The sequence below is a fragment of the Astyanax mexicanus genome, chromosome 1 (assembly GCF_023375975.1).
Source record: "Astyanax mexicanus isolate ESR-SI-001 chromosome 1, AstMex3_surface, whole genome shotgun sequence".
Lineage (NCBI taxonomy): Eukaryota > Metazoa > Chordata > Actinopteri > Characiformes > Acestrorhamphidae > Astyanax > Astyanax mexicanus.
In genome coordinates, this window is record NC_064408.1 from 16,034,365 (window position 1) to 16,059,628 (window position 25,264).

Genomic DNA, 25,264 nt, shown 5'->3' on the forward strand with positions numbered 1-25,264 from the left:
AACAGAATCAAACTCTAACTAACTCACATGACTGGATATAAATAGAACAGACTCTCTCCAAAGCAAAATCGGCAAAGGTTCACCCAATTTGAAATTTAATGCATCTAATAATTACGGAAATATTTCAGATACAAAACATTCCTCAACAATTGAGAAGACGTTGGATATGACACCATCCACAGTCAATACTGGATGCTGGTGATCTTTGGGTCCTCAGGTGACACTGCTTTAAAACAGGCTGTACAGACTGTGCACTGGAAATCACTGCATAAGTTCAGGAACACTTCCAGAATTGGTCCAAGTGGTCCAGCAGAGTAAGGCGCTGTCACTAGAATGATAGAGATAATCTCCAGTATCATAGAATCCTAGATCATGCTGCTTTGCCATCAGCAGCCGGAGTCAGAGAGAGCATACTTGGCCTTGCTCTCTGTGTGGGTGGGTAGATGGCGCTCTCTCTTTCCACATTACTCCTAGTGTGATGTGGGTCAGCACAGGCATCTGTTAGCTGATGTATCAGAGCTGGAGATTCAGCAAGTTCCTTCAAAAACGCTGGTCAACAAAGTGATTCTACATCATTAGCGACAATTGGAAACATGTATCGTAACGTGTCGAGGAGACATGTGCCAGTCTTCTGCATCCTAGTGTTATTAAAATAGTGTTATATTACTAGTGATATAAGGGGAGTGGGTTGGGTAAGCGCTGCTTCTACAATCGAGAGATCGATTGTTCGAATCCCGTTTATGTAGCTTTTTGTGCCATCAGCTGCCGGAGCCCTGAGAGAGCACAACTGGCATTGCTCTTTCTGGGTGGGTAGATTGTGCTCTTTTTTTCTTCATCACTCCAAAGGGTGATGTCGATCAGCACAAGTCATCTGTGAGCTGATGTATCGGAACATGATATGTGTGGAGGAGGAATGTGCTAGTCTTCACCCTCCTGGTGTGTTGGGGCATCACTAGTGATAGGGGGAGTCCCTAATGAGTGATTTGGGTATAAATTTGGGATAAAAATGAGAAATAAAATAGGAAAAATATAGTAAAAAAAGAACTATTTGTTACACCAGAATGAGAGTAAACTGGTTAGGCGATATCTTGCGTGAAAATAAACAGGACTTCAGGAAAGCATTTAGCAAACTGGGCTCTTTGATTCCGGGCAAATTACTTCCTTGTTTGTGTCCATATTTTATAAGCCGAGCAATTTGTGACCAATCTAGCTATTTGGTGTAATTGAATAATAACAAACACACAAAGAGAGCACTCAGGAAGCCTGATTTACTATTCCAGTCTGCTAAAAGATCCCCTTCATCCGAGCTCATACGCAAGGCATTATCAGAGCCATGGCACGGTCCAAAAAATCACCCTCGAAATGTGGTTAATATAGACCTGCTGATTAAGAGACCATAAAGCATCCTGAGGAGCCAATCATCCAATCTCCCTTTCTTTCTGGAATCTCATTCTAAGTGTTTTTGATTCGCTGAGAGATATTCCAGATGGCCTGTTAAAAAAATTCTCTCATTTTTTCTCTCTCATTTTTTCTTTCTTTCTGCTACATGAGGTAACCGTTGCTCTTAAAATGCGGTGTCTCCGGCCAAGGGAGAGAAGTTTCCAGCTGACCTATATTTTCTTACCGCACTGTTTAAAACACATTTGCCTGAAATATCTGTTGATCCCTGTCGATTGTACATCTTAATAACAGGGTTTTCTGTCGTGCAAATCCTAGTGTGCGACACCCTCGCTGACCAACCGCTCAGTACAGGATTTAAGTTAATTGACAGTGAGGGGCATTGTTCTGGCAATAGAACTGGGTGATGTGACTAAAAACTGAGAATCTGAGAATGAAAATCTCGAAATGCTTAAAAACATTTGGTGATATACATACTGATCAAGCATAACATCATGACCATATCCCTGTTTCTACACATATTATCCATTTTATCATCTCCATTAGCACTTCAGTAACTGTAGTTCAGTAATTACAGACTGTAGTCCTGTATCTGTTCCTCTGCATACTTTATTATCAGCTATTATTTGTGTGGTGGATCATTCTTATCACAGCAGTGCTGCTGGAGTTCTTAAACACTGTGTTGTGCATTCACTGTTCACTCTAATAGACACTCCTTTCTACAGTAGCTGCTCCACCTTATAGATAAAGTCAGAGAAAGAAACTCCATATCTCTGGCTGTACAGTTTGTGTTGGTCATCCTCTAGTCCTTTATCATTGTTCACAGGATGCTACCCACAGCACTCTATTGGTAGACTATTCTCAGTCCAACAGTGACATTGAGGTGTTTAAAAACTACAGCAGCACTGCTGTATCTGATCTACTCATATCAGTACAACACACACTAACACCTCATACACTGTCAGTGTCAACATATGCAGTGCTGTATCTCATCTCATCTCATTGTCAACCGCTTTATCCGTGAAGGGTTGCGGGGGGGGGGGGGGTTGGGGGGCTGGAGCCTATCCCAGCAGGCATCGGGCAGAAGGCAGGATACACCCTGGACAGGCCGCCAATCCATCGCAGGGCAGACAGACACAGACAGACAGACACACAGACACATTCACTCACACACTCACACCTAAGGGGCAATTTCAATCAAGTTCCAATTAGCCTGAACGTGCCGTCTTTGGACTGTGGGAGGAAACCGGAGAACCCGGAGGAAACCCACGCAGACACGGGGAGAACGTGCAAACTCCACACAGAAAGACCCGGGTCGCCCCAGCCGGGAATCGAACCCAGGCCGTCTTGCTGTGAGGCGGAAGTGCTACCCACTGCGCCACCGTGCCGCCCCGCAGTGCTATATGATACAATATAAAAAAAACATTCATAGAATATAAATGTATCAGTGTTCATTTGTAAAAAAAAATACAATATGCTGTATATTGCTGTACATGTTTCTTGTACTCTTAATGGTGTTTCAGTGACTGCACCGATGTATGTCATTCTTTAATTACGATATTTCTACGACATTTGCAGAATACTGTACCGTATTTTTCGGACTATTAGGCGCACTTTAAATACTTTAATTTTCCCCAAAAATCATCAGTGCGCCTCATAATTGGGTGCATCTTGAGTATGTATTTTACCAGTCAGGTATTAAGGAGCAGTAAAGCCATTCCACTGAAGTGCAGCATTATACAGGAGTTTTAGTTTATTCTCCAGTAGAATTAGCATTACCCGCTAAGCGCTAGCCATTCAGCCATTCAGAGGTGAGTATCATCATGCTGTAGTCAGCTACCTACTTCGGCTAGCACTGCTGGAGCAGTATTAGCATTACCTGCTAAGAGTTAGCCATTCAGCCATTCAGAGGTGAGAATTATTGGCGTGTAGTCTGCTGCTAACCCTGGCTAGCACTGCTGGAGCAGCATTAGCATTAACCGCTAAGCTCTAGCCATTTGGGCATTCAGAGGTGAGTATTATCAGCCTGAAGTCTGCTTCTAACCCCTGGCTAGCACTGCTGGAGCAAAATTAGCATCACCTGCTAAGCGCTAGCCATTCGGCCATTCAGAGGTGAGTATTATTAGCCTGTAGTCTGGTGCTAACCCTGGCTACCACTGTTGGAGCAGCATTAGCATTACCAGCTAACTGTGCTAGCCATCTAAGCTTACTGTAAATAAACGGAAGTGCTTTACTCACCCAAATGAACAGTTTTCAGTAAAGAAATCTGTGTAGCTTAACATCCAGCACTGGTTTGACTTGTCTGACTCGTCTGATTTTTTTTTTTATGAATTACAGTTTTGTTTACTTTAGTTAGCTTAGCTTTACAAGCTGCATTAGAAGGGAAACATGGCAACACCCCTGTTCCTTACTAGTGCCACTTAAAATGAGCCTTTGGTATGCTTTATAGTGCAAAAAAATACGGTACACCATTTAAGGTCACACCTTTAAACAACAATATTAGCATTTTTTATATCTCGCATAAGACTGTATATCGAAATTTATAATACAGTATATTATCCAGCCCTAGTTGGAACTGCTTTATATAATAAGTCAAAGGCTGCAAGATAATGTCGACATGGACCTCTGCAGACTGTTCTAGGGTCAGTTTTAGGGTCTATTAGCTTAGTGTAGCACTAAATCCACACACGCATGTGGACACTGCTCCCAGATCAGCTCTCCTTGGGGAGATGCTTAGTGATGGTACATTAGCACACAGACAGGATATATATATACTGTATGTGAAGAGCGATGGAATTCATTTTATGGCTATAAGTTCGGATCCCAGGCTTCAATTCTGGAGCCAAACATCCTGACAGCATCAGTAAAACGCTAAAGAGCGTTATCTAAGCCGAAATCCCAAATGAGTGTGACAAATTGTTTATGTGCCGCAGTTGTTGAAAACCCGAACCAGATGTGGGTATGTGAGAGGGAGGATGGCTATTAACAAAAAAGCGTTAGACAGCTTGAGCGAAACAACAAAAAAAAGAGAAGACGAAGAAGAAAAACTATTCTTTTTTTTATGAAACAAGCTCGTGTTTTTTAACTGTGACCTACTTCTAACATCCGCTATACCTCCTCTTGTAGTTTTAGTAGGATCCAGCTGTTGCGTTACCAGGGTCTGTGTGGGTCAACCATGAACAAACCTTCAATTTGCCCTCGTTGCCCTGATTTTTGGTGGTTTCTTGTCTTGAAGAATGTAGAAATCAAAGAAAGTTCTACAAAAGACCAAGGGCTTGTCCTCTACAACCTCTCTGCCACACTTGGGAATGAGCAATCAAAGTCAAAGTGGTCAAACTTTGGAGGAGTTGCACACCTACGCAGCAGCAGCTGTAGTGTGTAGTGCACCAGAGGGAGACAATTTATGAGAAAGCGTTGTACACGGGTCAGTATCACTATAACGTGCCTTTTGTGTCTGCAGCATAGTTGTTTAAACAATACATTTTCCAAGTGTATTTTCAATGAATACCTTATTACAAATATAGAGGAAACTTCACCTTAATCTTCACCTTCATAAGTATTTTTGTAACCTAAATTTTACTCTAATTTTTCTTTAATGTGGGAGGTGGGTTTTTTAGTTAATCTATCAGAATTTTTTAAAAAACTTTGAAAGTATCCTTAAGTGCAGTTGCAATGATCATCAAAAACGTTATGATGAAACTGGCACTCATCAGGACTGCCCCAAGAAAGAAAGAACAAGAGTTACCTCTGTTGCACGGGATACATAATTTGAGTATTTTGGATGGTTTAACACTTTTAAGTTACTACATGATTCCTTATAGGTTCCTTCATAGTCTGGATGACATCAGTATTCATTTACAATGTAGAAAATGGTAAAAAATAAAAAACACTGAATGAGAAAGTGGGTCCAAACTTTTAACTGATACCCATCTTGGGTTATAAATGCCTCTTTAAGAAAGAAACCTTTGATATCAATGACTCATAACTCATATCTCAACTTTCATAAAAGGGATTGTAGATGCTTGCTGCATGTTCAACAGTTAATTATATTAATTTCACCAAATATTTCTCATATTTTCTCTATTCTTAGATGGGGTAAATCTAAAGCTGCTCACCCTGTTATGGTAAAATATCACAATAATAATAAAAAAAAAATAGAAAATCAAAATGTATGAACGCAAATCAACCACTTTTTATTTATTTATTTATTTTTCTCATTTTCTCAACCAATTATCCAACCCACTCATTAGGACTCCCGCTATCAATAGTAATGCCCCAACTGAAGACTAACACATGCTTCCTCCGACACATGTGAAGCCAGCCACCGCTTCTTTTCAAGCTGCTGCTGATGCAGCATTGGTGCGCTCGGTGGACAGCGCAGCGGCTCAGTTTTGTGATACATCAGCTCACAGACGCCCTGTGCTGCGGACATCACCCTAGAAGTGATGGGCAGAGAGAGTGCCATCCACCCAGCGGCGCCAATTTTGCTCCCTCTGAGGTGCCGGCAGCTTGACTGCAAAGCTGCATGAGCTGGGGTTCGAACCTGTGACCTCCCGCTCATAGTGGCAGCGCTTTAGACCGCTGGACCCCTCGGCGCCCCTAACTCAGCCACTTTTTATTTAAATGCCAATTTTCACTATAATTTTCCAGCTTGTCATTATCCACCCTATTATGCAGCTTGCCATGACAGGGTGGAAGCATGCATGGCAAGTGATTGAGCTGGGAAAACATGATTTCTATGACGTTTTATAGAGTTTAAGTAACACTTTGTTTATTCCTCATTGAACAACCTTTCAACTAAATGTCAATTAAATGTAACTGAATTCCTAGTTAATTATAAATGATTGTCTATTGAAAGTTACACTTACACCTACCTAAATTCTTTAAGAGTTAGACTAAGGTTTAGTTTTAGTTAAGTTTTAGACTAACAGTAGGATTGTGGTTACATTTTATAGTTGATTAGTGGTTGTGATTGAGGTTATTATTAGGGTTAGGTTTAAGGTTAGATTTCTTTGAGAATCATTTAGATTTAGTTAAGAGTTCAGATGCTTTTAATAGATATTAGTGGAACGATAGCCCAGCTTAATCTCTAAGGCACATATAATGGATCATTCAAGCAATGTGATACCAGATTACATTCATACTTTGTTTTTTTAGTTTTAAGGGGATAAAAGTACAGGATTCTGATAATAACCCACTTATTACAATATGCCCTTATGCAGTATTAAGCATTAAAAGCATTAAAACAAGTCTCACACAATGAGCTCTCTCATTCAGCCTAATGGCATTCCAATAAACCATGCGGGAGTATTGCTCTAAGACTCTACAAAGAGCTGGATCAAGATGGGACTCTCTGTCTGTGTCTGATTATCTGCGGTTCTGGGTTCAGGAGGGGCTGGATAAACTGCATCCAGAAGAACCAAAGATCCTGCTGGAAAATGGCCCTGTGTGAAAGTTGGGACCATCCAAAGTACAAAGTACAGGGTTCTTTAGAGAGCTTTCTAAAGTAGAACCACTTCTGCTTGTCAGTTCATCATTATCAGGTCCTCAGGGCCCTCCAGGTCCTCCAACACAACTCAACAACACACAATATGTACTCTCCAGAGCAGTGAATCCTGACTCATGGAGCCCTGGTTTCAATATTTAATATACTGTAGTGGCTTGCAAAAGTATTCATACCCCTTGAGCTTAATCACATTTTGTCACCTTACAACCATAAACTTGCAGTAACTGTCTTTTATTGAGATTTTGAGTGATTGAGTGATAGGCCAACACAACACATCATTCCGACAACTCTGGTCACTCCATGGACACTTCCCCATCTCTACAGACACACCCTCTCTACAGAGATTCCCTATTACATTATTTTGTTGTTTTCTATTCTGCACTACTAGTTTATATCTATCTATTTCTAGTAACTGTATTTTATTGAGATTTTAAGTGATAGACAAACACAAAGTAGCACATTATTGTGAAGTGGAAGGAAAATGATGCATGGTTTTAATTAAATAAAAATGAAAAGTGTGACGTTTGACAAAAGTATTCAGCCCCCTATATCAATCCTAAGTAGAGCCACCTTTTGCAGCTGCAAGTATTTTAGGTTATGTATCTACCAGCTTTGCGCATCTAGAGACTGAGATTTTAGATTTTTGCTCATTCTTCTTTGCAAAACAGCTCCGGCTCAGCAAGTTTGGATGGAGAGTGTCTGAATATGAATATCATTTGAAATGATTTGATACAAACCATTTCATGGTAGCTCTGGCTGTGCCATATGTTTAGGGTCATTGTCCTGCTGGAAGGTGAATCTCCTTTCCAGTCTGAAGTCTTTTGCAGCCTCCAACAGGTTTTCTTCCCATCATAAATCATCATATATTTTTGCTACAGCTACTGTACACTAGCTTTACCTCAGGACGAGTTTGTTACTTACTGTGAATTAACTGATTCAAGTGTTCTTGTAATAGAAAATGAATTAAGAAATAAAGAAAAGCCAGTAAATGTGTAACCAGAAAGTGTTACAGCGTTTGACTGGTTCTCTGTATCTAGAATATATAGAACACTTTTCCAATGCTAGCATTGAAAGGTTTAACAGGAATGGTGTGAGATTGTGTGCATACACCCACTCTGTTTTAAAGCTAACCGCAGTTCTGGCCTCATTAGCTTCTGGGTGTTTCCATCACCAGCTCCAAACGCATGCCCAAATGAGTCAGCCCTCACTCTTGGTAACAAGTATATACAAAAACAACTGAAAAAAAGAGAAATTTACCTAATTACATTACCAAACCCTACAAGGCTTTGCGGTCGTGTGCAGATAGAACCGGCCGGCCAACACAGTAAAGCATACCTCCTTCAGACGGGTGCCTGATGTCATATTATCCTCTTAAAATGAGCTGTGGATGCTCTAATTTAGCTGTGGGTGTCAGTCTGGATTTAATAGAGCGTAACCAGCTTTGACACAAAATTCATGAAGGAAGTCATGGGCAAAAACACTCTCTGAACCTCAGCGGTTAGAGTGCGGAGAGCAGTGGGCAGCGCTGAGCTCAGATCAGAGGTGTTTCTGGGATTGTGTAACGCCTCCATCGCTCCCAGACATCTCCTCCAGGCCTGGCAAGACCTCTCCATTAACGGCATGCAGAATGCAGAAGGAGGGGCGACTCTCTCTCCTTTGCTGACCCAGTTGGCACCCAATGGAGAAAACATACGACTTTCATTACTCTTTTTAGAAAATACAAACTGTTCCGTTTGTATCGTTCTCTTTTTCTTTTTTCCTTTCTTTCTTTCTCTCTTTCGCTCTTTAACTATTTGTTTTCCTTGGTCCTGTGCTCTCCCGAATTCCAGCCCTCTTTTTTGAGAGTGTGAACTTTTTAGTCCAGGTAAATCAGACTTCACTACAACTACATTGAGACTAGGGCTGCACGATTTTGGGCAAAATATAGAATTTGCGATTTTCCCACAGAATACTGCGATTGCGATTTATATTGTGATTATTTTTAATCTTTTAAACCCTAAACCTGTTTTAATGGTTAAAGGAGAACTCTGGTGTAAAATGGACTTTTGGTGTAGTAAAACATGACAAAAAGTACTTACCTTTAATGATCAGCACACCTGACTAGCTCCACAACTCCTTGCTAGAAGTTAAAGAGAGCTCTGATATTTAAAAAGAGGCATTGATAACTTAAAAATTGCACAAGAACTTTTTTAAAAAACACTGTTCACATCCTATAACGCTAGTTTTAGCTCTGTGCGCCGCCACATTTGTATATTTTAAGTTATTAATGCCTCGTTTTAAATGTCAGGGCTCTCCAGATTCTAGAAATAAGGTGTGGAGATACTTTGAGCTGGAAAAAGTGATTTATTGGGACTAAATATGCCCCGTGTCACCCAGTCTGAAGGGTGTTTGGACAAACTGTTAAAATTTCTGTACCTGGGAACACTGTGGGAGAACGGAGGTGTGCTATTCATCAAAGGTAAGTACTTTTGTAAAAGTCCATTTTACACCGAATTTCTCCTTTAACATATCTATCAAATATTATTATATTAACTTCTTTTCACATAAAATATTCCCAGGGTTCTAAGATTAAATGTGGTTGCCAGTTTTATTTTTAAATTTCAAGGAAAAAAAAATATATATATATGTAATCTACGGATGCGGTAATGTCACAGCAAACCTGCCACAATGTCGTGACGCGTCTCTGGAAAAGCAGGCTGTGTCTTTAAACATGCGATTGAAAAATCGCATCCATTCAAATCGCAATTTCAACTAAAAAACTATTCATTGTTCAGCCCTAATTAAGGAACCATTAAGAACAAGTGGTCCCAATCTAGTCACAACTAACTTAAACGAACAGTTAATTTGTGATGATCTAATTCAACAATCCAGGTGACAAATTACCTAAACCCCATTCATATAAACTCTTTATGACTATGAAAAATGTGGGTCCCTGCCTCAGACCAGTTCAGAACCCCTGGGGTACACAGTAATAGTGTATCAGACACCCATATGTCCACAATGCCTTTATGCACCCCTGTTGCTACACTCACTGCTCACTGCTCTGCTCGAGGCTCTGTGAAATCTGCTGTGAGTCAACCATGTGATGGTAAGATATTCCATGTTGCATGTTCAGCTCTGTGAATGATCTACAAGGCCTCTCAGAATCACTATGGAAGTCCTCACTCAGTGCCAGGATCTTGGTAACAGTCCCTGTTCTGTTTTTTATTTTAAAAAAAGATGCATGACATGGTTTGTGATGGATCTTATGAAGTGCTGGCCATGCTTGGGAGACTCTTAAGCAATCGCAGAAGAGGAAGCGAGGTCAACGATCGCACTGGCTGTGCAAGACATGCCATTGCTTGCTTTCCAAAGTTGACTATGTGCTAATGGGTAAGCATTAATTTCACTAAGTACTACTAATAAAAATATTACATTTAATAATACCTAGGCATGCACTGGATATTTTGCAACCAAAATATTGGCTGAAAATGGCAAACAAAAAAAATATTTCAGTGTCAAATAAGTGGAAAAGGATACATTATTTATATTAATAATGTACTTCTTTATTTGAATTCATAATGCAGCATTTCCTCTAATGCCCAAACTCCACCCCTTCTGCCCCAGTCCCTGATGGCATTGCATATCAGAGCAGGGACCAAGCTAACAAAAACAGCTAAAGAACTGCATGTTTAAGTTCATTTTTCTTGCTCTACTCTACTTTTATTAAAGAAACTTAAGCATTCGGCATCACTTTTCACGCTTAGTAAGAGTATGTTACCATTTCACAAACTGTCTGTTTTCCAGTTGAAAGATACAAGCTGGAAAGGTCTAGGATAGTAATGCTAACTGAGCTAGCTTAGCCTTAGTTATTTATTTATTTGTTACTCGTGTCTTATTTGTCTGTTAACCAATGGAATGTCTACGATAAATTCCACTAATATATGGGACTTGACTGCTAAGGTAAATGTATGATTAAAAAAGCATTACTGAGGTAAATGTATGACTGTGGGAGCTAATTAGCTAAATGTGTGATTAGAATAGCACTACTGAAATACTGAGATTAGAGCTGTGAGGTACTGTGTTTTGTTGGTATTGCATGTCTGCTGGCTTATTAAAATGTTAAATGTGCAATACATATTTTTAAAAGGTAGTTTTTCACTTGCTTTTTCTTTGAAAAAAGCAAGACAGGAACATTTACAATTACAATATTAAACTTTCTTTAATGGTGAATGATGGCAAATTTGACAAAAAACAACATGTTTGGTAATAGGTATTTGCCAGAATGTTGCATTTTGTTGGTTTTGGTTTCAATCAAACCAATATATTTTGGTTTATCCTTAGTAATATCTCAACAAACTGAAGAAACACAATCACAAACTCCACAAAACTCCAAAATGTGTCCTGATATATCATACATCCAAAGCTTTGGACCTTATAATCAGCTCTGACCAAAGTAGAGCATTAGTAGAAGTGCTAATCCACAGTAGTTCTAAGTGAACACTACCTTAATCAGAGGTGATGTGAAGGCGTCTAGACGGAATATTAGGAATTTATTGCGCTTGCCAAGACCTGAAAGAGGAAACCGCACAACGTACTAGCTCCCTGAGTGCAGAGGGCACATCCTGGAGACAGCAGGGCCGTTGGGCATGAGGAAGGAGGCTGTAGTGAAAAGTGTTGTAATGGGAAAAGTGAACGACTGGGAAGTAGCGCAGCAGCACCCCAGAGAGAGACGTTCCCGAGGCTGCAGCTGAGAAGGGCCTGATGCAGCAGGTGGGCCTTTACGAAATGGGATTTGGGGGTGGAAAGGGGGGGGTCCCCTCTTTCTCTTTCCATTTTTCCTCTGTGGTAATGTGAAACAGGCTTGTTCTGCAGGGATGGGATGGGTGGAGGAGTGGAGAGGGAGTGGGGAGAGGAAAGTCAGATTGTTCCCAGCTGTAAGTGTGGTTGAGGGAAGATCCTGCAGAAATTGGACATTTCTGCTTGTTTCATCTGTTGTATCGCAGAGTTTAAGGGCCTTTCCCTCGGCCGCATGGGAGAAAGGGAAATATAAGAGCTGCTTAAGTCGGTGTTACTGAAGGCCTGAGCCGTTGTTCTCCTTTTTCCTTCAAATTAGAGGCATGATTGATTCTGCAATAGCTATTGCAATTTCCTCTCTCTGTAGGTGGTTGTATAAAGCCTTGCGTTCTCTGTGCCGTAAAACTGCCGACGTGAGAAACTTCCCAAACATGACAAGACCCGTGGCATGACATAACCTTACTTGAGACATCATCAGAATGACATAAGGCAATAGCTGCTGTGAGGGGCGTGCAGCGTTTCTGATCAGATCACATGTCAAGAGTTCTCAGAGGGGCTCGGGCTCGGCCAACTCAGCTCGCCTCTCTGTCTGTTAAACTCATAAAGGGTAGAAACCTGATCTCACAAGCTTTTACCTCAGGGCAGAATTTGGGGGAAATCTGGATTGCTCTATAGGATCTGATGCAGAATCAGATTTGCTGGAAGACGGACTAACAGATCACTGACAGATGTTGAAAATGTCATCAATATGCATTGTTTTGGAGGTGTTTTTATTTAGCTATGTTTATATTTATGCACTTCAATTGTTCAATTGTTCATTACCTGGACTAGTTGAGATTTAGACGCTATTGGTCAGTTTCCCGGATTGGGATTAAGGTTAGTTTTGGACTACACAGCATTTCGAATGGTGAATTTCCGCTGAAAGAAAAGTATACCAAAGAATACACTGACCATAATTGATGATGTTCCAGACAGGGATTAAGCCTAGACCTAGACTTCATATTTTCTTTCATTGGATTTCCATTTCATTTAAACTCCTGTAAAGTCCAGGATTAGGCTTAAACCCTCTTTGGGAAATGGGCCCTATGTATCCATGCACAAAATTGCCCTTCTTAACATTTTTGGACAAAAAAAACGAACCAATTTATGACCAATTTCATGAGCTGTATAAAAGACTAGTCCATTTATAGTCCTGTTTACATGCATACCAGGGCCATCTGGCTTTATACCATGAAATCCACCCTTTAGGACATACACAAGTTTATCCACATTTGAGTTTGAGTTTGGGTTTGCTTTTAAAAGATCAGGGTTCATTATTTGAATTATTTTGTAGATTTTAGTCATTAAAAAGGAATTTGATCCCCTTTATTAAAAGTCCAGGTTATGAAATCTGGACTTTGAAACCAGTTTCTCATGCTGGATTTGTCTGTAATCATTGGAAATTAAGGAAACATATACACTGTACAATGGCACACCTATGAAGAATCACACAGTCCAAGAAATAAACTTGATTCAAGTTTATTTCTGGTGTTTCTCAAGCCTTCCTAAAGTTCCTTGGGAGAGTTTTAGCAGTTCAGTTTAAAACTGAAGGTAAACTTTTGAGAAATGTTTATTTTTAGAAATAAATGTTATTTGGAGCATCTAAAACTTTCTTGATGACACCTCAAAGCATTCTCACAGGGGCTCCTTCACAGTTATAAACTGAAAAAACCCTAAAACTCTCAATTAACTTATATTTTTTCCAGTGTATGACAACCAAACTGTGTTGTTTTGTGAGTTATTCTATATGTCAGACAAATACCAACCCACTGGTCTTCATTAAGTGTAATTATTGACTTCACTGACTGTGTTTTGGTGGTGTTTTGGGTTTTTTTGATAGTACCAAGAGTACTAAGGGCTTTCTGACACAAAAAAAGGTTTGTTATAAAGAAGGTAATGAGGTAACCAAGTATTAAAATGGGCTAAACTTATTTACATCTCTTAAAAAATGCATTGATTCATTTACTATCTTTGTCTAAGTAAAAACTTAGTTACTGGCTATAGATTGATAAGTCATTGCCATTAAGTATTTATGTTGTTAGTTTTGTATGTATACCTTTATTAAATGTATGTAAAGATACGTAGCACCTGCCTATTCACTCTTCTTTTCATCTCAGTTCCATTCAACCAAACATCTACTCATTCATTCATTCAGTCATTCATTCATTCCAACTTCCATAGACTCATCCAGGCATACATACATCCATCCATAAATCCTATGGTCCATCCACTTATCCACTCCTCCATCCAAACCACCATCCATTCATCTCATCAACCACCTATTTATCTATGGATTTATGCATCCGTATCCACTTATACTTTCTCTTTTTCCATCCAACCAAAGCTTCTAACCATCCATATGTTCCAACTATTCATCCCTAACCCCTTACTCTCAGTCCGCCCAATTTAAAGCCATGACACTTCACTACTCTTGACTTCCTGACTTCCCACACCCAGCCCCACCCCCTCTGGCCTGCAGTGGCTCTCTGCACACCAAAAATGTCAGGACACCTCTCTATCTGTATAGAGTAATGAGTGCAATAAGCAGAAGAATGCAGGGAGGGACCTGCACGCTCTCTGGGTTTCTCTCTCTCTCCCACACCTCGCTCTGGCCGACGGCAGGGAAAGTGTAGCTAAACCCCCGACTGCCACCGGAACCGCTGGCCTGGACCGAGAGAACTGCAGGGTCCCGGGAGATCTGACCAGCTGAGACGGCCATGTGTGACTCGGAGGAGCTTTCGGGGAGGAAAAAAAAAGCCTTCGCTCATTTGGCGTGTGAGGGGCTGGCAGGGCGTCCGCACATGTGGGTGTTCCCGAGCAACAGCTGACGGAGAAAGTTGAGTTCAGTTGAGTTTGTTTGGGGTGAATCGGTGCAAAGCCTGGTGTTTCTCTCTGCATATTCAGTTCAACAAATAAACGAAGGAGGTTGAGAAGTTACGCTAAAGCTGGGCTTTGTTTTGCCATGCTGTAATTGTGCCTGCCGCTGTGTATGTGGACTGGCAGTGAAATGAAACTAAGCATTTAGGACTATGGTGGTGAGATGATTCATTGTGGTAGCGATTCAACATATAGTACACTGATCAAGCATAACATTATGACCACCTCCTTGTTTCTACAGCCATTAATGCACCTTCAGACAGCCTGCCACTGTTTTACTTTTTTTTATATTTTGTTTTTTTATTGTTTTTTCCTTTCTTTTAATATTTTTAGTTATTGTTTATTTATATTTTACTCTTTTGTTTGATTAATTTTATTTATTCATCTGTAGATGCATTTTATTGGTTTTATTAACTTTGAATTTTTTTTTACATATGATTTTAGGATTTCTACTCTTAAATCCTTTTTTTACCTTATTTGTTTATCTGTCTTTTTTATAATATCTTATCTTATTAATTCTAATTAATCTTTATTATTATTATTTATTTAATATTAAAAAATAATGTCAATCCCTTCCCTATGTAATTGCTTGGCTACATTGTAAATAAGGGCCACCCTCAAGGTACTCCAAGTTTAAATAAAGACTGATTGATTGATTATGATTGATTAATTGATCATCTTTACATCTGCTGTAGACAAATACACATATGACAAAAACTTATCAGTTATCATCTAATATTTAAAATAATATAATATATTTGGTTATTATTATTATTACTATTATTATTATGCATTGGCAATTCTGTTGTATACTCTTTTTAAAAAACTCAACGCTGTATTTTTTTCTATTGAAAGCACTTACGATCTTACAATAGGGTTCTTTTATTAAAATAATGTAATAGAATAATGTAATAGAATAATGTAATAGAGATTTTTGGCAGCAGTTAATATAAACATCAGATAACCCAAACCCTTCCAGTCTGTTAGAAGAACAATACATTACCCAAAATTTTATTTTATTGCAGTTTATTGTTATTGTTGCGATTCATTGCTCTCATCACTGACCTCCTGTGTAAAGTCGGTGTTGTACCAAATTCAGCACCCCCGCTAGGAAAAGCATCTCCTCTCAGGAGCATGCACCCACATGTTCTTGGCTTTAACTTTACTTAGAAAAGGGAAATATCCAAGAAATACTCTTTTCTAAGCTATGCTGTCTTCTATGAGATAAGGAAAAAGAAACATGTCACCTGCAGGCGTGCTGAATTCGTCATGATGGTAGTACCAAAATCTGCACCCCCCCCCCCCCCCCCCCAAAACAAAAAAAACATCCCCTCTTGGCAGCATGTACTGTTTTTTTTATAAAAGTGAAGATAAATGTGAGAGGGGTGCTTTTTTTAATGGCGGGAGTGCAGATTTTGGTGCACTATCAAAATAAAAGTTTATTTTAAAGCAATTTCTGCTTTTTCGGCTGTATTTGTTTTTGTTTTTTTTTGGGGGGGGGGGCAAATCCACCTATTTCTTATATTGAATGGCCTTGGTTCCTACGCCAATGACTGTAGATGGTAGAGCAGCTAGAGAGACAGAGTAGTGTCTAATAGAGTGATAGAGTAATAAAGTAATAGAATGTACTAGACAGTGTTTAAAAACTCCAGCAGCACTGCTGCATCTAAGTTACCCATACACACAGCACAATGCTGCATTGCTAGGAATGACCCACTACCCAAATATTACCAACTCTGGTGGTCCTATGGGTCCTACAGTCTGTTATTATGGTACCACAAGGCAATGATGTATCCTTACTAGAGCTGATGGATAAAAAAAAATGGATTACTATATCTATCCCATGCCTGTGATCAGGATCTAGGCAAGGAAATTAAATATTCTAGGCTTTCTGATCCAGGTTAGAACTTGACACTACTAGAACAGTATTTGTCAAAACCAAACAGCCATTTAAACTTCACACAGCACTTGACTACAAAGTCAAGCTCATATCCACAGCATAACAAAGCAGCTCCTCCAGCCCTCTCCAGCCAAAGCCTAACATGCCATAACCCAGACCCAGACCGAGTGACCCCACTTAGGCTGACCTCAGATCAGTTACGCTATAGGAGTTATGCAGCCTGGGTGATTTGTGGCTCTCTCCAGGTCTTCGCACATTCTTCACATCCTCTCTTTTAGCCAACAGGGGGCACTAGCCTCTGGACATAGCCTCTGACCCTTGACTATAACAACATCTCGTGAACCCTGGGTGATGCCTTGGGGGACAGGAGGTTAACAGGGGAGCTTGCTCCTGTTGCAGCCTGTCCACTGCGCAGCCAGAGAGCAGGGGAGAAGATGTGGTCAGTGTGACCCTGCTTCTGGTTAGTTGTTTTGCTGTTTTGTTGGGTATAACTGTGAGGGACGGCATTCATGAGGCTACATAACACCTACATCTTTATAAGTCTTTTCATGCGTTGATAGTTGTCAAACATTGCTGGAAGTGAGGTGACCCCTGACGTGACCAAAACCCAAGCCCTTCAGTTTGGAGGAATTACCATTGTTTTTTTCTAGATTAAAAGTATGCAAGGCTGTTCCGCTTGGTGCTGTTGGTTGTTGCTTGATTTTCTAATGAATTTTCTGCATGTAAGGATGCTGAATTCATCAGGTAGTGCAGAAATCTACACCCCCGCCATGAAAAGCACCCCCTCTCGGCAGCATTGATTCCATAACAACACCAAACATTACTGAATAACCATAAATGATCTAACACTTTACTAAAGGCCTTTGTGATGCACCCAGTAACATTTCCAGAAGTGAACTGACCCCTGTCAGTCACACTAAGAGGAATGAACTCGATCTGACCTTGATCTGACCCAATTATCAGATACTCCGCTAGTTTGAAATATGTTAGGCTCTCATAATAAGTTGAACCTGAAATTTTGCCCAGATAATTACCCTTATGAGGTATACTATGTAAGTAGGTTTGTATCATTTGTTATGATGGTTTATTATGGTTTATGTAGCTGTAAGGCATTATCATTGTTTCTTCTAGATCATTGGTTTTCATCCTGTTAGCTGTGGCCCCCCAGTGGGCCGCAGTGGTACTGATAGAGGACTGTCAAAAATGTAGTTTCTTCTTTTTTAAATAAGAATAAATAAGAATCATTGCATTTTATAACATTTGACATTTAAAAAATGTCATATAAAATATTCTGTAAAGCAAAAACTTATTTTTATCTGATCTAAACAGTAACATGATTTACAAAGGTAGCATGTAGATTGGTAAGCTATTTTTAAAATATATATTTTTTGTCCTGTTGTAGTAAAACGGTTAAAAGCAGGGTCTTTCACAAGAAAAAAACTTCCTGAGCCAACAAGAGCCAATTAAAACGTTCAATGGGCTATACTGATTGTTGTGCTGTATTTGTTTAAGTTTTAAACAGTCAGTTATTTTTTGTGGTAAGATAAGTGGGCCAGGAACCCCTTATTAATATTAAGCACATTCTAGAATAGCAGCACATATTTGAAGTGTATGCAATACTGCTTTGTACTTGTCAACTATGCACTACAGCAGTTTGTTTGCTTGGACAGATAATTTGTGGTCGTTTTTCTATGGATTCTACTGCATTTTTGGATTCAATGTTCTGAACTTCTTCCAAGACTGTTTTTAAATTTTGTAAGCTAACTAACGCTGCAGGCTGATAATCAGACACTGGTTAAACTGGACTGAGTGTTTATTATATTATGGTGAGGTGCTGGACTAGTACTGTCTGTCCGTGTATGAGCTCATTAATGTTATCTGTACTGAGTTTTGAGTAGCTTTCAGATTTTAGCTATTTAAATTAGACTAGATGACGATGAGGGATTTTTTTATAAAGTATAGCAAACTGTTTTATATTCTTATCTAATGAAAAGAATCAATCCTGTTCCTGTACATAATAGTTTGTTTGTCTGATTTGAATCTAAATTATTTTATTTTTTAACGGGAGAGCGATGGGGCTGGGTTCCTTGGTTTTCAGCGCCCCTAACCCTCTGATCCTAGAATTGCACTGTTGACCTGAACTGCATGCAAGACTGCTGTTGGAGATCAAACACTTCAATGGTCAAATGTTCAAATCTGCATTGGTCCAGTTATCATCATTTGTTTTTTTCTTCTCTGGACTAAGAACATAAACTGTAATCAGTGGCCCTCAGTCAGTGTTAACACTAGATTGTGGAATTCCCAAGCCAGGGTCTTGAGGTACATCAGCAGCTCTTCAGCGTGTTTGTCAGGTAGTTTGTTTGTTGGGAATATAATACATAAACTGCATCCAGCTGTTTGGGAGAATATTGCAGATTGCACGCTCGGTTGGACTATAGCTGGATCGCCCCCTATCGGTGCGTATGAGCATTTCTACCCCTTCCCATTGCTTACCTGCTTAGTGAAGAGGATGGCCGTGTCCCAGTAGTCCGGGTGCTTGTCGCTGTTCTTGTTCATCTTCTTCTGCCAGGTGCAAAAGTTGCGCAGGGTCATGGCCGCGTTTCCGGTCACCTTGGGCCCTTTGTCTTCGTCTCCGATCACCAGGAACTTCACCACGGCGATGTTGATTGGGTTGAGGATGCTCGGATGCTTGTAGAGGCGCGCGGCCACGGACATCAGCGTAAGCACGTAGTGCTTAAGGTCTTCTCCGTGGAAGTCGGCCATGGACTCGTCCGCGACCACCAGCGTCTCCACGTAGCGCGGCACCGAGGCGAAGCGCTTGGCGCGGCTCTTCTGCGCAGTCGCGTTCTCCTGGTCCTCGTCTTCCTGGTTCTCCTCCTGTGCGCGCTTCTGCAGCTTGCCCAGAGCGCGCGCCACGGCCGCGCTGGAACCACCGGCGTCTCCGTCCACCGCGCACCGCCGCTCTCCGTCAGCGCGCCGCCGCCGGATCAGGTGCGCGCCCTCCGCGCCCTGCGTGGGCTCTATGAAGTATTCCCATCCGCCGTACCCAAACGCGCCGCGCATGCCGCCGCACAAGCTCACCGCCGCGTACGAGAGCTCGTCCGCGTTCACGCTCCCCGCGTAAAAGCACCGGCTCAACTGCGCGTTCGCGTTCACGTTCGCAGCGCGCGTCTCCACCAGTGCCGGCGCAATGAAAGAAGAGTCCGGGTGCAGCTCGAGCACGAGGTCCTGGTCGAACGCGCTTACGCGAAAACGCGGGTGCGCGCTCGCGGTGCCAAACAAGGAGAAGTCGGTGTGCTCGGTGTCCAAGCGCACGGGCACGCACAGCTGCGTCTCGGGAGCGCAGTGCACGAGGAAAACGCACTGCACGAGCAGATGGATGGCAGTCCTGACGGGCACGCGCATGGCTGCTATAGGATGAGATGGGCTATTGATGATCGATCACGAGGAGGCTAAAAGTGAAAAAAAAAACTATTTAAATCCAATAAGTGCGCGTGTACGTCTCTTAGTGCCGAGACCACTGGTGCGCGCGATCCATTCCGTTCCGTTCCCTTCTCCACTGTTCGCTCGGTCCCACCTGTCTGTCTCTCTCTGTGTGTGCCTGTGTGTGTGCTCGCGCTCTTCTCTTCTCCTCCACTCTTCTACTGCTTTGTCGGCTGCTCGTGGCCTTTATGAGCACGCGTCATACGTAAACAGGTTGCGCGCTGATTGGGTGGAGGCGCGGCTGAGCTTCTCTCGCACTCCTCCGCCGCGTAGAGTCAGCTTGTGATGCGCGCGCGCGCCACGAGTACGCCCACTCTGGAGCGCGAGAGTGTTTGAGTGTGTGGCAGTGTGCGTGTGTGTGTTTTAAGGAATGAATCATGCAGTCATGCTCACTCATGTGCAACTCAACCTACACCATATGTACAAATGTTTGTGCACACCCATTCCAACAAATGCATTTTGGTTCTTTATGTTTTACTAAACTCATTGTTGTGCAAGGCTGACACAGATGCGCACATGTAGCTTGTTTAGTCCCTGTAGAGAAAATAAACTTTTGCAAAAGGAGAATATAACTCTCTAGTAAAGATAAACTCAAAAGATGCTTTAAAGTTTTAAGTTAAATGAAATTGCATCTACTATCTACTTCAGTTCACAAATGTATACCTGATTTGGCTTTAGACTCCTTTCTGCAAGTGTATTTGGCTAAATAATACATGTACGTAGTTTCATCATAGCAATTCAAGTTTAAAATACATATAACTTCTTAAGTAACATGATTTACATTCCCTTGTTACAATAATTTAGCTAACTTATTTAAAGCTGATGTCTTAAGGTTTTGAGATTTGGGGGATTTAGGGCCTCTCTGGAGTGAATGGGTAATTGCACCGAGCATGCGGAAGAATAATTTTAAACTGGGCAGGTGTAATGCGGATTAATCCGATTCCAGGTTATGTTCAGTCAAAGAGAGAGAGAGTTTTTACCGAATGAACAACTGAGCTCTGAGTTTTCTCTTCTGAAGTCTCCATTGCTCCACCAGCCGCTCACGTTCTGTAAAACTGAGCAGGATACTCTTTTAAAGACTGTACATTTGGGTACAGGGCTATTCCACCAAATATTGATTTCTGAACTCTTAAAACTTTTATGAATATGAACTTTGTTTTCTTTGTATTATTTGAGGTCTGAAAGCTCTGCATCTTTTTTGTTATTTCAGCCATTTCTCATTTTCTGCAAATAAATGCTCTACATCACAGTATTTTTATTTGGAATTTGGGAGAAATGATGTTCGTAGTTTGTAGAACAAAACAACAATGTTAATTTTACTCAAACATATATCTATAAATAGCAAAATCAGAGAAACTGATTTAGAAACTGAAGTTGTCTCTTAATTTTTTCCAGAGCAGAATTTGATCATTTATCATCATTGAGGACTTTGGAAAATGACTTCAAAAACCATGACAACACAAACAACAAAAGAGGAATTCAGTAATAAACAATTTCTCAAACTGTAGTTTAGGGGATGTCCAGAGTGGGTGTTCTGTCTGAGATCATCATACATGAGGTATGTTACTAGCTTCCCCAAAACTGATCCATATGGAGAAGTGTGGTGAAGTCTGATCTGTAGACTTTCACAAACACTTCTTTAAAGTTCCTTAAAATTGTAAAAGCATTCATTGCTTCATTCATTCATCATTATAATAATTGATTTCAACTATTGTGCAAGATTTGATGGTTTCAAAATACATTTAACTTCCTTTCAATATGGATTACTTTAAAGGTAAGAAGAAATGATATGCTGTTAAATTTCCCATTCCAGGTTTGGCCAATTTTATAGTGGGCCAATCATTTTCTGCCTTTAACTATACAATGATCTTCTTTTCATTTTTATACACAGTGAATTGCTAAATCAACATGTTATATTTTGACATTCAAAGTGTTACTTGACTACTTTCTATGTTCATTTAATCCTGGCAAATCCACAGTTTCAGAAACTAAACTCTAAGGGTACTTTCACACCTACCTTGTTTGGTCTGGACTTTCATCGGGCCAGAGTTTGGATCAAACCAAATGAGGTGGTTTTAGTTTGGATCTACTGAACTGCAGTGAGAAAGCACTTTTCTCGATGATCTGGAATTTCAGACCAATTACAGGAAGTTCAGACAGTCTTTAAACAAAACAGAGCAAAAAAGAACTGATGGTGTGCCAAAATCTGACTCCCCTTGGTTGTCTGGTACGTCACGCAGCAGTATGAACACGAACACTTAGACTGGGAATTTATTTATTTACTGTAACAGTAGATTAACCCCTATTTATAAACAGAAATAAAATCTAGAATCTTTTACACTCATTCTGCTGCAGGGGCTGTGTGTACAAACTTATAAATAACATTCTACAAACCAATTAATATGAAGTCTAGAGAGACTCCGCCCACAGAGCTAATGACAACAGGATGTAGTTCTTTAGTTTGCTCACTAAACTCCAGTGAGAAATCAAAACTAACTGAACCAAATATATACGATGTAACAACAATTCAAATCTTGGTGTGGATTCTATTTCAGATTTTTTAGATGTGAACACACCATAAGGCTCGTTTTCCCAGATAGGGATTAAGCCTAGTTGTAGACTATAATTTCCCTTTAGTGGAAAATTACTATTCAAAATGATGTGTAGTCCAAGATTAGGCTTCCAAGAGGGTTTGAGGAGATAAGTGTCTTATCTCCTTTTTAGAAGTGCTGTTTGCTCAGAACTACTTTTGCACATAATTCCCAGTGCATGGTGACAGATTAGCTCCATAAGCCTCATAAACAGATACTTAACATAGTGTGATTTGGCTCATTAATTGCTCATTGCTCATTGATTTAATGGGCAGCAGTCATCCAGGTAGGCTCTGGACCTACTGGAACCCTGACCAGGAAGAAGCACATAAGAAGACAGGTATGGGTATGGATAAATGGATGAACATGAATAATTTAATTTAATTTAAGTGTCAGAAGATGCATTTTATAAGCAAAAATATTCTTCTGGTGTCAAGGGTATTAAAAACAGTTTATGCTGATTTTATTGGAGTAACTGTCTTTGCCACCAGAAAATGACTTCTACTAGATTCTAGAGCATTGCTGTGAGTATTTGATTGCATTTAGGAACAAGATTGTTAGTAAGACCAGAATGTTGGATCTCTATAGCCCATTAGGTCCCAAAACTGGCATTAGGCATGGTGCCAATAGGTTAAGGATTATCTGCTACAGAGAGAGCTTTTACACCAAAAGAGCTCTGGTTCTTGAATTAGTTCCATTCGGGCTCATAAGAACTGTGGTGCTTTATAGCGAACCAGCCCATGTTTCCACCAGTCCAAATAGTGCATTGCACAGTGTCAGTGAACATGGTTCACACTGAAGAACCTAGTCTTCTTTGGTTTCCACTGTGAACAAATGTTCCTGGTTCCAGAACCTATTTTTGTTGGTGAATGGGCTTCAGAATGCACTGTAAGCCCGGATTTTATTTCTAATTAAAAATGTATATTCAATGTACATAAATTATTAAGTTTTAGTCCATTACTGTCAAATGTAAGTATATTGTACTCATTTCAGCACGTATTTAAACGTGTTAATAGTTTTTAGTTTAATAAACTAAACATTTTAAGTTTTTGAACTGATTGACTTAACTTTTTAAGTTATTTGACAGAAAAAAAAACTTTTTTTTTCATTTAAACCCACCCTTTTCCCAGCTTGCTGTTGGTGAGGCGGCGGGCGAAGCTTTGCGTCCTCCGTGCCTCTGCAGTCTAAACTGCAAGGCGGGAAAATGTGGGCAGCTCAGCGGACCAGTCACAGCTGCCGCTGTCCGTGTAGCTGAGCCTGCCAGTCTGCCCGCCGGCTCCGCGAGCTCCGCGAGCTTCTCCCATCGGCTCCGCCGGGCAGGAGCTCGCAGAGCCGGCGGGCAGGCTCGCAGGCTCAGCGACACGGACAGCGGCAGCTGTGACTGGTCCGCTGAGCTGCCCACATTTTCCCGCCTTGCAGTTTAGACTGCAGAGGCACGGAGGACGCAAAGCTTCGGCTGAGCTCGCGGAGCCGGCGGGCGGAGCTCGCGGAGCCGATGGGAGAAGCTCGCGGAGCCGGCGGGAGAAGCTCGCGGAGACGGCGGGCAGGCTCGCAGGCTCAGCGACACGGAGAGCGGCAGCTGTGACTGGTCCACTGAGCTGCCCACATTTTCCCGCCTTGCAGTTTAGACTGCAGAGGCACGGAGGACGCAAAGCTTCGCCCGCCGCCTCACCAACAGCAAGCTGGGAAAAGGGCAGGTTTAAATGCAAAAAAAAAAAGTTTTTTTTCTGCCATCTCCCATCGACTCCGCGAGCTTCTCCCGCCAGCTCCGCGAGCTCCATCCGCCGGCTCCGCGAGCTACGCCCGTCGGCCCCGCGAGTTTTTCTCTGTTTTTTCCATGAATATTTATAAAAATATTTAAGTAACGTTTAATAAAAAAGAAAAGTAAGAAGAAATCAAAATTTTTGTTTACTTGTAACTCAAGATACTAAGTAGAATTGTAGGGCAAATGAATTGGTGTAACAAAAACAAAAGAGTTAAATCAACTTACCATTTAGTTGTATTAACTTGATGTTTTAAGTTATGTTAACTTAAGTTTTCATTGCCCATTACTTAACTTTTTTAAGGCAACCGGTTTCCTCAAATTTTTTAAGTAAACTCAACTTATCCGGGCTTACAGTGTGGGTGTCCACAAACATTTGGAGATATAATGTAGCTTGATGAAAGTCAGAAGAACAATAAATGTGACGTTTCCACATGGTTTGCATTTCAGACGAGCACAAACACATATGATCCCTCACGTCATATGGTGTCACTTGATGTCCATTAACACATCCACATGATCTCAGACCCAGCTATCCAAACAGCAAGCATTTTCATCATGGGCCAGATAAAAGAAACTGGTTCTTTAGGGTTATGTAACACTGTTCCAACATGTGGGTTGTCTAATAACATCATGTCATCTGATCATAAGACACACTGTCATGTATAGTCTGTGGTTTTGGAGTAATCAATGGGTTTTTCTGTCCTTTTTTTGATATTATGACTGGTTAGACATTCTTACTTATTATGAGCCTGCCCAGTCCCTTAGTGGTGAAAGGTTCTTACTAAAGTGTCCCTGAGGTAGTAAAAAAAGTTTTTTTAAGGTATGTAGTATGAAATACAGTGTAAAGAAAAGTTTCAAAGTCTATTTGAGTGTACTCAAATGTCCATAATACATATTCAAAGGCCAGTCAGGTCATTCAAAGGCCTGCT

The 25,264-nt window shown here is 40.8% G+C and overlaps 1 protein-coding gene across 1 annotated transcript in view; it reads right to left on the minus strand.

Moving 5' to 3' along the window:
• Positions 1-20,230, minus strand: part of adamts15a (ADAM metallopeptidase with thrombospondin type 1 motif, 15a) — a 42,886-nt gene extending 22,656 nt beyond the window's left edge. The window contains exon 1 of the mRNA XM_007260492.4: positions 18,990-20,230. Within this exon, the coding sequence (XP_007260554.3) occupies positions 18,990-19,901 (912 nt within the window). The 5' untranslated portion in view covers positions 19,902-20,230. The remainder of the gene's footprint in view (positions 1-18,989) is intronic.
• Positions 20,231-25,264: the final 5,034 nt, after the last annotated feature.